Source organism: Lynx rufus, unplaced genomic scaffold (genome assembly GCF_022079265.1).
Source record: "Lynx rufus isolate CCGP_SWC_20201006 ecotype Redwood Valley unplaced genomic scaffold, mLynRuf1.p SCAF_9, whole genome shotgun sequence".
In the NCBI taxonomy this organism is placed as follows: Eukaryota; Metazoa; Chordata; class Mammalia; order Carnivora; family Felidae; genus Lynx; species Lynx rufus.
Genome location: NW_025814897.1, coordinates 111322145 through 111335177, shown reverse-complemented (window position 1 = coordinate 111335177; position 13033 = coordinate 111322145). Strand labels below are relative to the sequence as shown.

Here is a 13033-nt window from a genome sequence, read left to right as displayed (position 1 = left end):
CGTACCCGCTGAACAGAAACCAGATGGGCACACTGAGGTCACAGAGGCTTTAAAATGGCTCTCCCGCCCCCACACACCAGCAACGGCGCGTCAGGGTCGCAGTCCTGCCCTGCTTTCCAGTATCCAGTTACAACACCCACGGAAGATCTATTCACATGCACAGAGAACAGGCCTGGCAGTCCGATTCGCTTTGTAGTTGACCCACGACTTCTTAGCCAGATACCTTCAGGATTTATCCTTTCTTCTTGGGATTCAGAAAGCTCATCAGGAAAAGGCTAGAATCTGAGCCCTCCCCCCCTAATATTTAATCTTGTTTAGTATTTGATAAACCTTTCTGATTTGAAGACAGGTTCCTTCTGGTCAGAACTTTCCTCCTCTTACTGGGGTATCTCCTCTGCTTTAGGCTGCACAGCGGTGTGGTTCTTCTCTTCTAGACACAAAGATGCATCCTTGTTCTCAGAAGTAGCCCTCTCAAGGCAGGGCAGCTGGTCTAAGCCACCAACACCGCTTCAGGTGCTTCCAGACCATTTTCAGAGATGGTGCCACCACCGTGAGGCAGGACCAGCAGGATGACAGTCCCGCGCCACCCGACTGACGCCTGAGAAGTTGCCGGTTACGTGACTTGACACAGAATTTACAGAAGACACGGTCAAAGCTGCAGACGCAATCTCCAAATTACAAGGCATTTGAAGCAGGGCTGCCAGACTGCCCTTCCCCGACCGCTAACCAAGAACTCAACAGACCAGGACAAGAGATCAGGTATCTGGGAAGCAGAATGGCTGTCCTCACTACTTTGCTAGAAACCAAAATTACATCGTTAGAAACACATCCAGAAACCCTGGACGGCCGAGATTTTCATCTGCTGACGGCAGCCCTTTTCTGTCCTCTTCATGCCCTCTGGTTTAGCGGATAAATCCAACAGCGAGTGAGAAAACACAAACTCTAATCTCTAAACCACATACTCCTGCAATGCTTACGGGTACGTACCTCTTCTCATGCTCCAGGGAACCATCAGAAAACGCTGATGATCGCTAAGCGAATTAGCCAGCAGTGGACATAAACTGTGAAGAATGACACGACGAACACAAACGGCTGGCCCGGGACACAACACTTGGGGGAAGCACACCACATTTCCGGTTCTCACTTTGCTCAAATTTTGCCGTAAAGGCCTCAAGCCACCTGCCCATCCATTTTAAAACAGCCTCACCAACTGCAGTGGCCTCACATGTGAAACCCCCAAAGGCTCAATGTGAAGCCTCAAGCTAGCACGAGGAGGAAAGAATCACAAGACAGAAAGTCCCTGAACCGCTGCGTGGAGGAGAGAGAGCTGCCCACCGACCAGGAGAACACCTCTTTTCCATTTTCATAATTAGGAAAGAAGCTTCTCCGCTGTGACGCGTTTTATGACAGCACTTACAGCAACGTTTTCATAACTGGTACAAATACCCAGACGCTGCCCATAAACAGCGTCACCAAACTATATCCCTACCTACCACATTCACATAAAACTAACTTACAGTTTATGTGGTGGAAAAAGATTCGGCACCTGCAATTCAAGGGCATGATGTTGCACTTTATCAACCAACGACTCTGCACTTTTAGGAAATCTAAAAGCACGACAACATGGCTCGTTGCTGTAAGACAAAAGGAAAGCTTACGTTGGTCGCCGTGTCTCAAGTAAAGTCAGCAATATCTGGATTGCACTGACGATGGCTGATTCATTTTTCTCCTTGTGAAAAATATTTGATAGAAGCTGTTCTATAATTTCTTGCCTGGGGAGACAAATCAACAGTCAAGTGCTAACCGTAACATCATTTAACAGTAACGTCAGAGAAAAAAAATCACGCTACCGGTAAGGCAAGTATCCGTTTTACTTAATGTTTTATTTTTAATACATTTATTAGAGCACACAAGTGATCCTGCTTATTAGAAATGCAACTCTCCCACATACGCTTTCCTACTCGCCCCACCCCGCCGCCTCAGCAGAATTACCTGGGCCCTGCTGGCCTTTGCCAATCTTGGCGAGAGCCAACAAATACTTCAAGATTGGCGGTCACCTCCCACTGAGACCCGGGTGGTGGCGGTGGTAGCTGTGGGTGGTAATAAGATTTGGAACTCTATGTCCCACAAAAGAAGGGTAATTTTTCAAAAAGGAAAATAGAACCCACAAGTGTTTTCCCACAAAGGCACTGATGTATAATTAACTAAGATCTGAAACAGGTAAAAGACAAGATCAATTGTTGCATTTTACCCTCTAATTAAAATCTGGTAAATCAAAGTAACACGGTAGCAATGAAATGGATCTGACTGAACTACTGCCCAAAAAGTATTCTCTGCGGGCTGGCTCTTCCCATTACATATTCAAGGTCATGATCAATGTAAAACACAAGGGGAACTTGTTAGGTAAACTTACATGGGTGTTCTCAAGGAAAAATCTCAGTTTCTCAGGATCTCAGTATTTCCGAATCCAAGTGAATTAGAACTGGGGTCTCCCGTACAATGGGGCCTACAGCTGGGGAGCCCCCGCTGCACACCCAGCGGAGACGCCAGTCATGCGGAGGACAGCTGGGCCCGCCGCAGCCCAACACCGCCGCCCTCTCCAGGCTAGGGCAGCAAGCAGGAGAATCTCCTTTTATTTGGGGGAAGCAAATACAACCGGTGCCTAACTTCAGAGGACCCCCTTGCTGGAAGGAGCTCTCACACACTCCCAGACCAGCACTGAAACCCCTTGTGAGACCTTGGCCCAAAACAGCACCGTAAACGCTACTCAACGCATGGCAGTCCAGAGAATAAATACTAGGTTTGGGCTTGAGCTCTGGAAAACAGACAGCTTTTTCACAGTAAATATGTCTATTCTTCAAATAGCAGCCTCACCCCAGGTAGAGGAGTATGGACACGGCGACCAACTATAGACGTCCACCTTCTCGTTCAAGTGATGTTCTTACTTAGCAGCTTGAAACCACAATAGACAGGGGTGCCTGGGGGGGCTCAGTGGGTTAAGCATCCGACTTCAATTCAGGTCACGATCTCACGGTTCGTGGGTTTGAGCCCTGCATCGGGCTCTGTGCTGACGGCTCAGAGTCTGGAGCCTGCTTCGGATTCTGTGTCTCCCTCTCTCTCTAGCCCTCCCCTGCTCGCTCGCTCGCTCTCTCTCAAAAACAAATAAACGTTAAAATCTTAAAAAATATAATATTGCTACATTACACCATAATTTGTCAAACAAACAGGTATTATACATTACTACCTAACAATATATCAACTATATACAAATGCTATTACGATTAGTAAGTTTGCCAACCCTGTAGAAGCCTTTGGTCACTGTGCATTTTCTTAATCAACAGACACTAAGAAACCACCATAACGTGGGAGCATGTGTGGTATTAAAAGGGGCTGGTTCTCATCTCAAGAGTGTGGGAGGCGCTGTTATAGAGTAAGTCTCCCCACTGCTAAGTGCAGTGAAGATTTAACTCAGTGATAGCATGGGACTCCTGACTCCTCAAGTCCACGAGTTTGAAGAAATTTACTCCAACTAGTATTTAATGATGTCAATTCTGAGTATGTACCTGTATAATTCAATTTATAGCTGATCCAGGACTAAAGACACAGCTTGAACTCTAAGAGCTAGTCCACACAGAGGCTTCATGGGTCAGATTCCACATTTGAGAGGGCTCTGGTGGCGCTGAAACTCCGCGATTAATGTTGGTCAGTCTGACATTCAAGGCGAACCTGCTGTCCCAGGTGGCCAGAGTCAACCACATGAGGCCACTGTACTCAAACTGCAATTAGTCTCAATTGATCTGTCCTACGTGTAAAATATATGCTGGGTTTCCAAAACTTTGGGTAAAGAATGTAGAATACCTCAATAATTTTTTAAATGAGCTGATGTTCAAGTATTTTGTATCAATTAGATTAAATAATTATTACAATTAATTTCACTTTTTACTTAAATGTGGCTACTGGGTAATTTAAAATTACATCTTTTATTTCTGTTGGACAACTGCTGTCATGAACCACAGACTGTTGGTATTCAATATGTTTTTACCCTACTCAAATGGCAATTTGACGTGGTTCAACCTAATACTATGATTACTGGTATTTGAATGCGGAATGTCTTATATTTATAAAAAGAGTACATATGCCATAAAGCCAAGAATAACGGAAATGGGATGGGTAAAATGACATATCACTCAGGAACCAATAATCTGTTTCGCTCCCTCAGAGAATTAGTCAACTCCTTCCTAGTCAACAATACTCACTGGGAAAACGCAACTCTGCTTCTCCGATGACAGACTAAAAAAGTTACGACGTCTCTAATTTGGTCCTCGCTCATCTCACACTTGCCAGGTAAGTAATACACACAAATGTTTTATTTGAATAAAAGGACCTTCCAGGTAGTTAAGCCAAAAGAAGCCACATGAACGTCAACGTACAGAAGGATCGCAAGAGGACAAGAGCGGCCGTGCACTGAAGCAAGGCCGCCACTCGTACCTCACCGCTCACGGTGTGTGCACCCTCTCTACTTACTCATCTGAAGGGCGGAAATGCCTGATTCTTCTTTATGCCAACAGCCTGCAGCCGTGTGGATGCAGGTCGAATGTATGCCCAAGCTTGATGGTAAGCATTCTTTCAGAAAATTTGTGAATCTACAGAAACTAATACCTACGGGTTGGCCATTCGCATATTTCGGAACAGCACAGCACCCCCAAGCTATCTTCCACCCAAACGGGAGATGGCTGCTCAAAGGCACGGTCTCAAAATAAGGGCACGAGCAGTTCAAAGACACAGAACATATAGGGCTTGTGACCCTTCCATCAGGTCTGGTCAGGTTGCCCCTAGTCAGCTGCAAAGATACAGTAAACACTAAGAAGAGCTTCTAGTAAGAACCATGGACTAAAATGGGTCAAATTAGGTTGTGTATAAGACTCTTCACCAAAGACTTGTGGGGCAGTGACTACAGTTCTACTGCGGCCACCCCCTCTTATGATGGCTTTACAGAATTCTAGTTTACAACTACTTGAAAGTTGAAAGTCCACACACAAATGTCATTTATTCACCTTCTTACCCTGTGGGTCTCCAGCGGGCCCCACAGACAGCTGAGGTCAGATAAGCCGGCTCTCCTACCTTCTCACCCACCCGAGGGGACTTTGCAGGGACACGATTCCCACACAAGGAAGACTTACCAACACTCACAATGGTAACACGTCAAACAGCATCAATAAGAACAAAGAACAAGAACAGACTTTGAAACATACTTTTCTAGAGTGGCGAGCAGGGGATCTGGTTCTGAACTGTTCTGGATCTGTAACATCTGGTCTCTGCTCAGGCGAACAATTTCACAAAGTGACTGTGAAGCATTTGAATGCCGCTAAAGGGAAAAAGTACAATTTTAACTATCAAACACGTCAAATGTCAAATTTGTAATAAAACATTAGAGAAGAAAATGCTTAAGAAATAACACAAATTAACACTGGCCATAATAAGCTGCAGTGAACAGAAAGTCAAGCTCAAAAGAAGTCACGCAGGTAAAGACACGAGCAATTTAGTCTGCCAGGCTAATGAGCTCCATGTAACAACACTGCACGATACAGATTTCCATGTGTAGGGACATGTGATCAAAGTTCTGGCAAGGAAGAATTTCGACAAGTGAAAACTTGAAAAAAACACGTCCCCAAATACAGCTGACCTTTTGGCAACACGGGTTTGAACTGCATGCGGATTTTCTTAATACAGTACCATACTCATGTAAGTATGTGTTTTCTCTTCCTTAGGACTTTCTTAACAACACTGTCTTTCCTCTAGCTTACTTTATTAGAAGAACGTGCACAGAACACATCCACAATCTATGTGCTAACTGACGGCTGACCTGATCGGCAAGGCTTATGGTCAATCGCAGGCTATCAGCAGTTAAGCGTCTGGAGTCCAAACTTTTACGTGGATTTTCGACTTCGTAGGGGTTGGCACCCCTCGCCCCTGTGTTGTTCAAAGGTCAACTGTATATACTCTTATTAGCATAGAAGCTCATAAATTAGCTTTTAAATTGGCACTGATTTAAAAAATAAAGACAGGGGTTCCTGGGTGGCTCAGTCGGTTAAGTGTCTGACTTTAGCTCAGGTCATGATCTCACTGGTGAGTTCCAGCCCCGTGTCGGGCCCTGGGCTGACACCGTGGAGCCTGCTTTGGATTCTCTCCCTTTCTCCCCGCTCCCCCCCCCGACTCGCGTGCAAGCACTCTCTGCCTCTCTCTCAAAAATAAATGGACGTTAACCAAAAAAAAAAAAAAAAAAAAAAAAAGACAAAGCTTCCTGGAATATGCCAATGGGTAACAAATACTGCATGTTCTCCTCGTGTGTGGTGTAACAGCCTGCCAGGAAAGGTCCGAAGTCTCAGCACCCGCGCGCATCACGTTCTGTGGCACGTGACACGGGCACGGTCGACAGCGATCCTGTGGCACAGATGACGACACGCGCCAGGACAGCAAAATCCACTGACCGGAATTAGGAGCCTGACGTTTCCTTCACGAACACAAACCGGTCAGTGCCATTTTAGCATATAACGTATCCCATAATACAAAACAGAAGTATTAACAGGACTGTCCAGAGGCAAAATTAACCTTCTTGCAAGGCAAGTAAAGAAGGTGTTAATGCCCCCAAATGCTTTGTCCTTGAAAAAAGAAAAAAGAAAGCTGCAGAGCCGGGCTTCTCCTTTATCAGTTTCTCCTGAACCTCGCAGGCAGGTGTAACTAACTTCCCGTTGAGTAATCAAGCTCTGCCGTTCAGGAACGTGAACCTGGCGAAAGGCAAGCCTCGTCCACGGACACATACTCCCCCCGAGGGGCACGGGCCGCGCTCCCTGTCACCTCTCTCCACGGCCCGCACTGGCCACACCTGGGTCACACGGGAAGCGTGCTCGGGAAGCGCCCAACCCCCCGGCACGGGAGGGGTTACCACCCCAACCAGACGGTGGGCTCCCGCTGGGCAGGGCTCCCGCACTCGAGCACCGGCACGGCACAAGCGTGTGCGGGACTGTGTTCTGACGTCGGCAGTGACGACACCGAGGGGAGCGCCAGCTGCACGGTCCCGAGGGCAAGACGGGAACGAATAGCACCTTTAATGATTAACTTTTTTTTTTTTTGGAAAAGCCCGTTTCAGCTGAACTCCAGGTAGCAAAGGTTTTGAGTGCACCAGAGTAGAAGGGGCTAACTCAACCTCGATAGAAAATTCACCTTTGTGAGCCAAATGTCCTCCGGGGACACACGCCTAGCTTTGTGCTACTCCTCCGTGGGGCTCACTCTTCGAACTAAGTGGCCACCTAGAGGCCTAAGGGAGGGTCCCCCGACCTCCCCGCCTCTACTTTAAAGCAGCCCCTTCACAGATAGTAGGCTGAGCCCCACAGAAGTGCCACGTGCGTGGGGAGAAAGGGCTGGACGCCCGCAATCCCGCGTGGCCCAGCCCTGCTGAAGGTGGCAGCCAGAGCAGCAGCAGAGGCGCAGAGTGACGGGTCCCTCCACGAGGCGGACGGGCTGGTCCCGGGGACCCCTCCCCGACCCCGCACGGGCATCCGCTGGGCACACAGCTCTGTCTTCATGCTCCAACCCGGCCTCGATCCTATTGCCAAGTCCGTCATCAGCACCCGGGACAAAGCCAAACCCTCACGTGAGCGCCGTGAGCCAGGCCAGGAAGTGCCACCGCCAGGAGCCCAACGCTCTAGGGGTCCGGTGGTGGCGAAGATTCTGAGGTGCCGCCCGGAAAGCTTTAGCCAGAACAGAGACAAACAAGTGCAGATGTGGCCACACCATTTGGGCTCAAGATGTGCACGCAAGAAAAAAGGAGTGTGGACGGAGGTCTGCGGCAAAGGCGAGCAGACGCAGCACAAAATCCCAGCTCCGGGAGACGGTGCTGGAACCGGGGCCTGCTGTCTTCCACATTTCCGGAAAAGTTCTGGGCAACAGGAAAATGTAGTATTTTTTAAACCCTTCAGTGTTTAGAAAACGGTCAACTTTAACAACACCTGTCCTCTACCTTCACGTCTCGTACAATTATGTTCTGTGCACATAAACACGGTTGCTTTTTAAAAAACAAAACAAGAACATCGAGTTTACAGTCGCACAAGAGAACTTACGTCTTCTTCTTGCGATGGATGAACTATTTCCACAAGCCTCTGGATAATTTGCTCCTCATTTAACCACTGTAAAACACATTGTAGAGGTAATCATAGCAATGCGTGGCTTTTGTTCAAGCCCCAATGAAGATTAACATACTTGGAAATATCCATCACATTTTAAGTGGAATGTTACAGGTTTCTCTGGACTTTGAACACTACAGGAAATTAAAAGTCCCCCAAGGAAAATGCCAGTGAATATATTATTTAAACAGCAGCCAACAGTACCAACTATGCCCCAAATTACAGTTCCCACACATAGAAATTCTACCATCAGCTTCTCGGCCACAGAGTAATTCTCAGACACCACCCACTAAAGGGGTCTGTGTTCTGACTGTTGAGGGCAGGTGGAATTTATACATCTTCTATAAGCGTATGTACATCTTCGCTTTCAGACAGCTTCAGAAACACTGACGAAAGCAGTATTTGGTATCAGGCCTCTGGGTTAAAACATATGATGAACCTTCAGACTCAAAACCAAAGCAGCCACAGGAAGCACGGGGGCAGTACCCCACAGCAGGAGAGTGTGTCTGCCCCGTCACGAGTTCGTAAAGAGCTGGTATCCTGACCAGAACAATCTCCCCTCCACACGTGAGGTACTGCTGGGACTGCCAACAGGAAGAGGAAAGGAGTGAGGAAGAATAAATCACAAGTCAGCTAGTGGAGTATTAGTTGCGCACGGACAGGAACACCGTAACAAACAAAGCACTCGCAACCGCGAAAGGACACACAAAAACAAAAACAACCCCCAAACGAGCGAAACCCAAAGGTTAAAGGAGAAGGGGGGAGGCGTGGCGCCGGGTGGCAAGAAATCAAACACACTTTGCTGAAGGCCCAGCTGTCTGGTCCTCAAGGAGGGCGGTGCCCAAAGGAAATTGCACACGAAGCTACCAGAGGGCACACAGCTAGAGGTCCCACTTCACATTTTAAGACCAGTTTTAAAACGGGGACGTGAATCCCCCTCCTTGGGTGTCTTGCTCAAGCGCAGACTTTGATTCAGCAGGGCGGGGGGGGGGGGGGGGGGAGAGCTGAGCTCCCGGATGATGTCTGAGGGGACGGGGCGGAGGGTCCTGACCACCCAGGGAAAAGGAGGGAAACTGAGGACTGTGAGCTAACCTGCCCCACATCCATTAAGAAGCACTTAATACTCCGGGACGCCTGGGTGGCTCGGTCAGTTAGGCGTCCGACTTCAGCTCAGGTCATGATCTCACAGTCTGTGAGTTCGAGCCCCGCAAAGGGCTCTGTGCTGTCAGTTCAGAGCCTGAAGCCTGCTTCGGATTTTGTGTCTCCCTCTCCCTCTACCCTTCCCCCCGTTCGCGTGAGCTCTCTCTCAAAATACATACATACATACGTATATATATACATACGTACGTAAAATAAGAAAGGCATTGCCAATAAAACGGACTTCAAAGAAACAAGTAAGTGCTAAGGTTCAAAGTGGAGTATTAAGGATGGAATGGACTGGGGAAGGTTCTGGAAGAAGGCAGTGAAGAGAATGAGAGAGGAGGAGCCAGAAGACAAGAAGAACAGGCAAAGATAAGAGCCCGTGAGGAACTTCATCTTTAAGTTACTCGTTCCACCCAAATTCCACTTAAGAAAGCTCTTCAAGAGGCACACGGATCCGAAAATCATCACCTACCAGAATTCTAAAATGTATGCTTTTGAAAATCAATCTCCATTCTCCCACTTATCCCACGCTCCTAACTGCCCACAAGAAGAAAGTTACTTGTGAAGACGGATTTCCTGGAAACAGCCACACGTGTCCTTGCGGCCAGACCCTGCAGGGTGGCCACGGTCTCAAGAGTGACGCCGAGATTTCTCACTCCCAACCTTCCGCTCGCACCACCAGGGCAGCTCTAAGACCCATCCTCGACCCATCCCGCCGAGAAACAAACCGGCAAAGGCTGGGGAGCCCCTCCCAAAGCACCCCAGGCACCTACAGATGTGCACGCCCGGAAAACCAGTCCTGCAAAACCTGAATCTCTTCCTACGAACAACCTTCCTTCCTCCCCCTGCCCTCTCCCCCCACCCCTCACCCCTGCCCCGGTTTCCCAGACAACTCTCCTCTCCCAACCTCCTGGAATCCCTCCGGGCTCCCAGCTCCCAGCAGCCCCGGTGCGGGGGTCATGATTCTACTCACATTCAGAACGTCCTGCCTGGGCTGCGGAGGCTCGATGCACGTCAGGAGCCTGAGCAACAAATCCATGATGGCCGAAGTTCCTATGTGCTTTATAATAAGGTCTACAAAATCACGTTTCTTCTTTAAGAAATCCACGATCTAGAGGAGAACAAACCGAAACTGAAAGACATGGAAATGGGCACAACTGTCAACTTTAGGTCCTACCCCGCCCTGACCCCCGGACCCGCCCCCTCAGAGCCCACCACCACCTTCCGCCGAGGACTGGCAGACATGGAGTCAGTCATCAGACATAAAACCAAACCGGAGAGCTGCTGGCTGTTACAGTACACAAACCCCTTAGGAAAAAAATCTCCCCAAGTATCACGCATTCCTTAATATAAACACATCATAACAGAGTCTTTTTCTGTTCACTGTCATTACTAACTTTCAAAGAATAAGGATAAAGAATTTAATACCCTAATAACGAGCATGAGAATATACCATTTAACAGTTTATGGACATAAATATAAATCCATTAGACTTTGCACGGAAATGCAGAATATTCAAAATCCTAATTAGACTCCAGCAAGTTAAGAAAAAAAATTCAAAGCAAAAAGCATTTCTACGTCAGTCTAAGTAGCTAAGTGACCTGCTAGAGAAACATCACATCTGGGTTTCATCTGGGTTCACCTGACCGGGTTCCCACAGGGAGGGGTGAGGGAGGGACGGGCAGCTGCACAGAAGGGACATGGAAACACCCAGAGGCCACCTGGGTCTCTCTTCTGTGCCAGAAGAGGGAGCTGGTTCTGTCCTGCACACCCTGCTGCGCCTTCTGTCCGGAGCCACCCGGGGTCCCTTCACAAGTCCCAGAAGCAACACGACCAGTGTGGCGGCCGCTAATCTCACCGAAACCTCTCGAGAGCCCTCGAGGCGAGGCTGCCCCACTCGGCGTTACAGATGAGGAAACCGAGGCGCAGACCAGTTCAGTATGTCGCTAGGGCCAAACCGTGGCTGCCCTGAGGTTTAAACTTCGATCTGTATGCCACAAAAGCCACAATCCTGCCACTGTCCCACGTGGAGAAGCGTAAGAGTCAGGGATGACAGAAACTGCTCCACACCACCGGGCACAAGTGCAGGACTAACCATCATACGTTGCTTCTCTAGACACGTTGTAACACAAACTTTCAAGAAGTTAATCCACTCACAGCTGAGTCACACGGTTTTTAAAAGCACGAGGAGAGGAGCAAAGAGGAAAACGTCAGATGTGCCCCACATACCGCAGGGTTCAGTGGCAAGGCGCCGGACGTGGGGCCCCGAGGCACGAACTGCAGCCAGTGCCGTGGCCAGCAGAGCCAGGACGGCAACACGTCCTAGACGGAGGAGGACACTCCTGACGTGCGAGCCCCCGACGCGGAAGGCGTCCCACGGCTCGACTTCCCGCCCCGTGAGCGAACGCACGTCCGCGTCGGTTAAGCCAGACGGAGTCGACGTGCTTTTCGTCACCTGCAGCTGCACAGCCCCTTCCGAATAACGTATCATGTGATGGGACACCTTCGTTCACACTCTTAGCTCCCAACGGGAGAGAGAGGCGCTAGGTTTGAGCTCTTCCTACAGCGAGAAGAGCAGGGGCGACTCCACTCAGAGTCCTAAGCCAAGAAGCACAACAAACAACAGAGCGGCCAGGCCCGTCTCTCAGTGTTTAATCGGCACGTGCCGTCACCTCTGCACAGAGAGGTCTGACCTGGAAGGCCGTGCAAATGCTGAGTCCCAGAAAGCTTCCAGCGCGTTCTGGCTCTACAGTGAAGGTCTGGTGAGAACCGGGACCCGGGGGTTCGGACTCCCCCAGCACAGAGGGAAAAGAAAAGGCACGACGAAGGTGTAAAGACCTGTTTCGATAATGGCTACAACCATCCGAAAGGACCAGGAGTAACTAGGGCTGATGGGATAAGACCCAGCAGCGCTGTCACTTCTCCCCAGCAGGCAGACCAGGGAAAGACAACCTGGGTTACAGTGACCATGACTGGGGATTCACTCTCTAAGAAAAGAGAACTTCAATCCCAACTCATTTAGGAGGGTAATGCTGCTTAATTAAGAACGTGAAAAGAACAACCCCGTCTTTCTAAACTCTGCCTTGGCACAGACGGACGGACTGGGCCTAAAATAGCTTCAACCCTCTGCTGACAGCAAGGACGGGTCACGGAGCCTGTTTTCCATCAGGAAGGAGGCCAGGCCCGGCCGGCTGGACCAACTGCACCCGGCATCACACCCTTGCTCGATGCTCTCTGGCAGATCTGTCTGTACTTGAGCGTCGAGGCCCTCGTGGCTCCTTGGGTGCGTGTTTCCGTAAGCGGATCGTAATCTCCTGGTAAGCACGTCCTTTTTCACACCAATATCCACCACAGCTGTGATTCTCAAATTGTCATCAGAGTCATCCAAGAAGGCTTATTAAAAATCCCAGATCGCTGGGCCCCACCCCCAGAGTGTCTGATCCATTAGGTGTGAGGTGGTTAGAACTTGCATTTCTAACAAATTCTCAGGTGGCATTCATGTCCCGGAACCCTACTTTGAGAACCACTACACATGCCACAGATCCTTAGAATACAAATTTCCCACGCGGATCTGAATTGTTTAGGAACAAAACAGACGTGAGGGTTTGGGGAGGGGGGACGGGAGGGGGAGGTTCCTGCCACAACAGTAACGTAGGAATTTCTGCCCCCAGCACTACCGGACAGGAACAGCAGTCTGAACAGAGACGTCT

The 13033-nt window shown here is 49.2% G+C and overlaps 1 protein-coding gene across 23 annotated transcripts in view; it reads right to left on the bottom strand.

Moving 5' to 3' along the window:
* The window catches only part of PPP6R3 (protein phosphatase 6 regulatory subunit 3), a 137745-nt gene that overhangs the window by 51142 nt on the left and 73570 nt on the right, over positions 1-13033 (bottom strand). For all 23 annotated transcript variants that reach the window (XM_047070455.1, XM_047070456.1, XM_047070453.1 and 20 more), the window contains 4 exons: positions 10297-10434; positions 8118-8183; positions 5253-5365; positions 1659-1772 (listed from right to left, as the gene is read on the bottom strand). In XM_047070455.1, coding sequence (XP_046926411.1) covers positions 1659-1772; positions 5253-5365; positions 8118-8183; positions 10297-10434 — 431 coding nt within the window. The remainder of the gene's footprint in view (positions 1-1658; positions 1773-5252; positions 5366-8117; positions 8184-10296; positions 10435-13033) is intronic.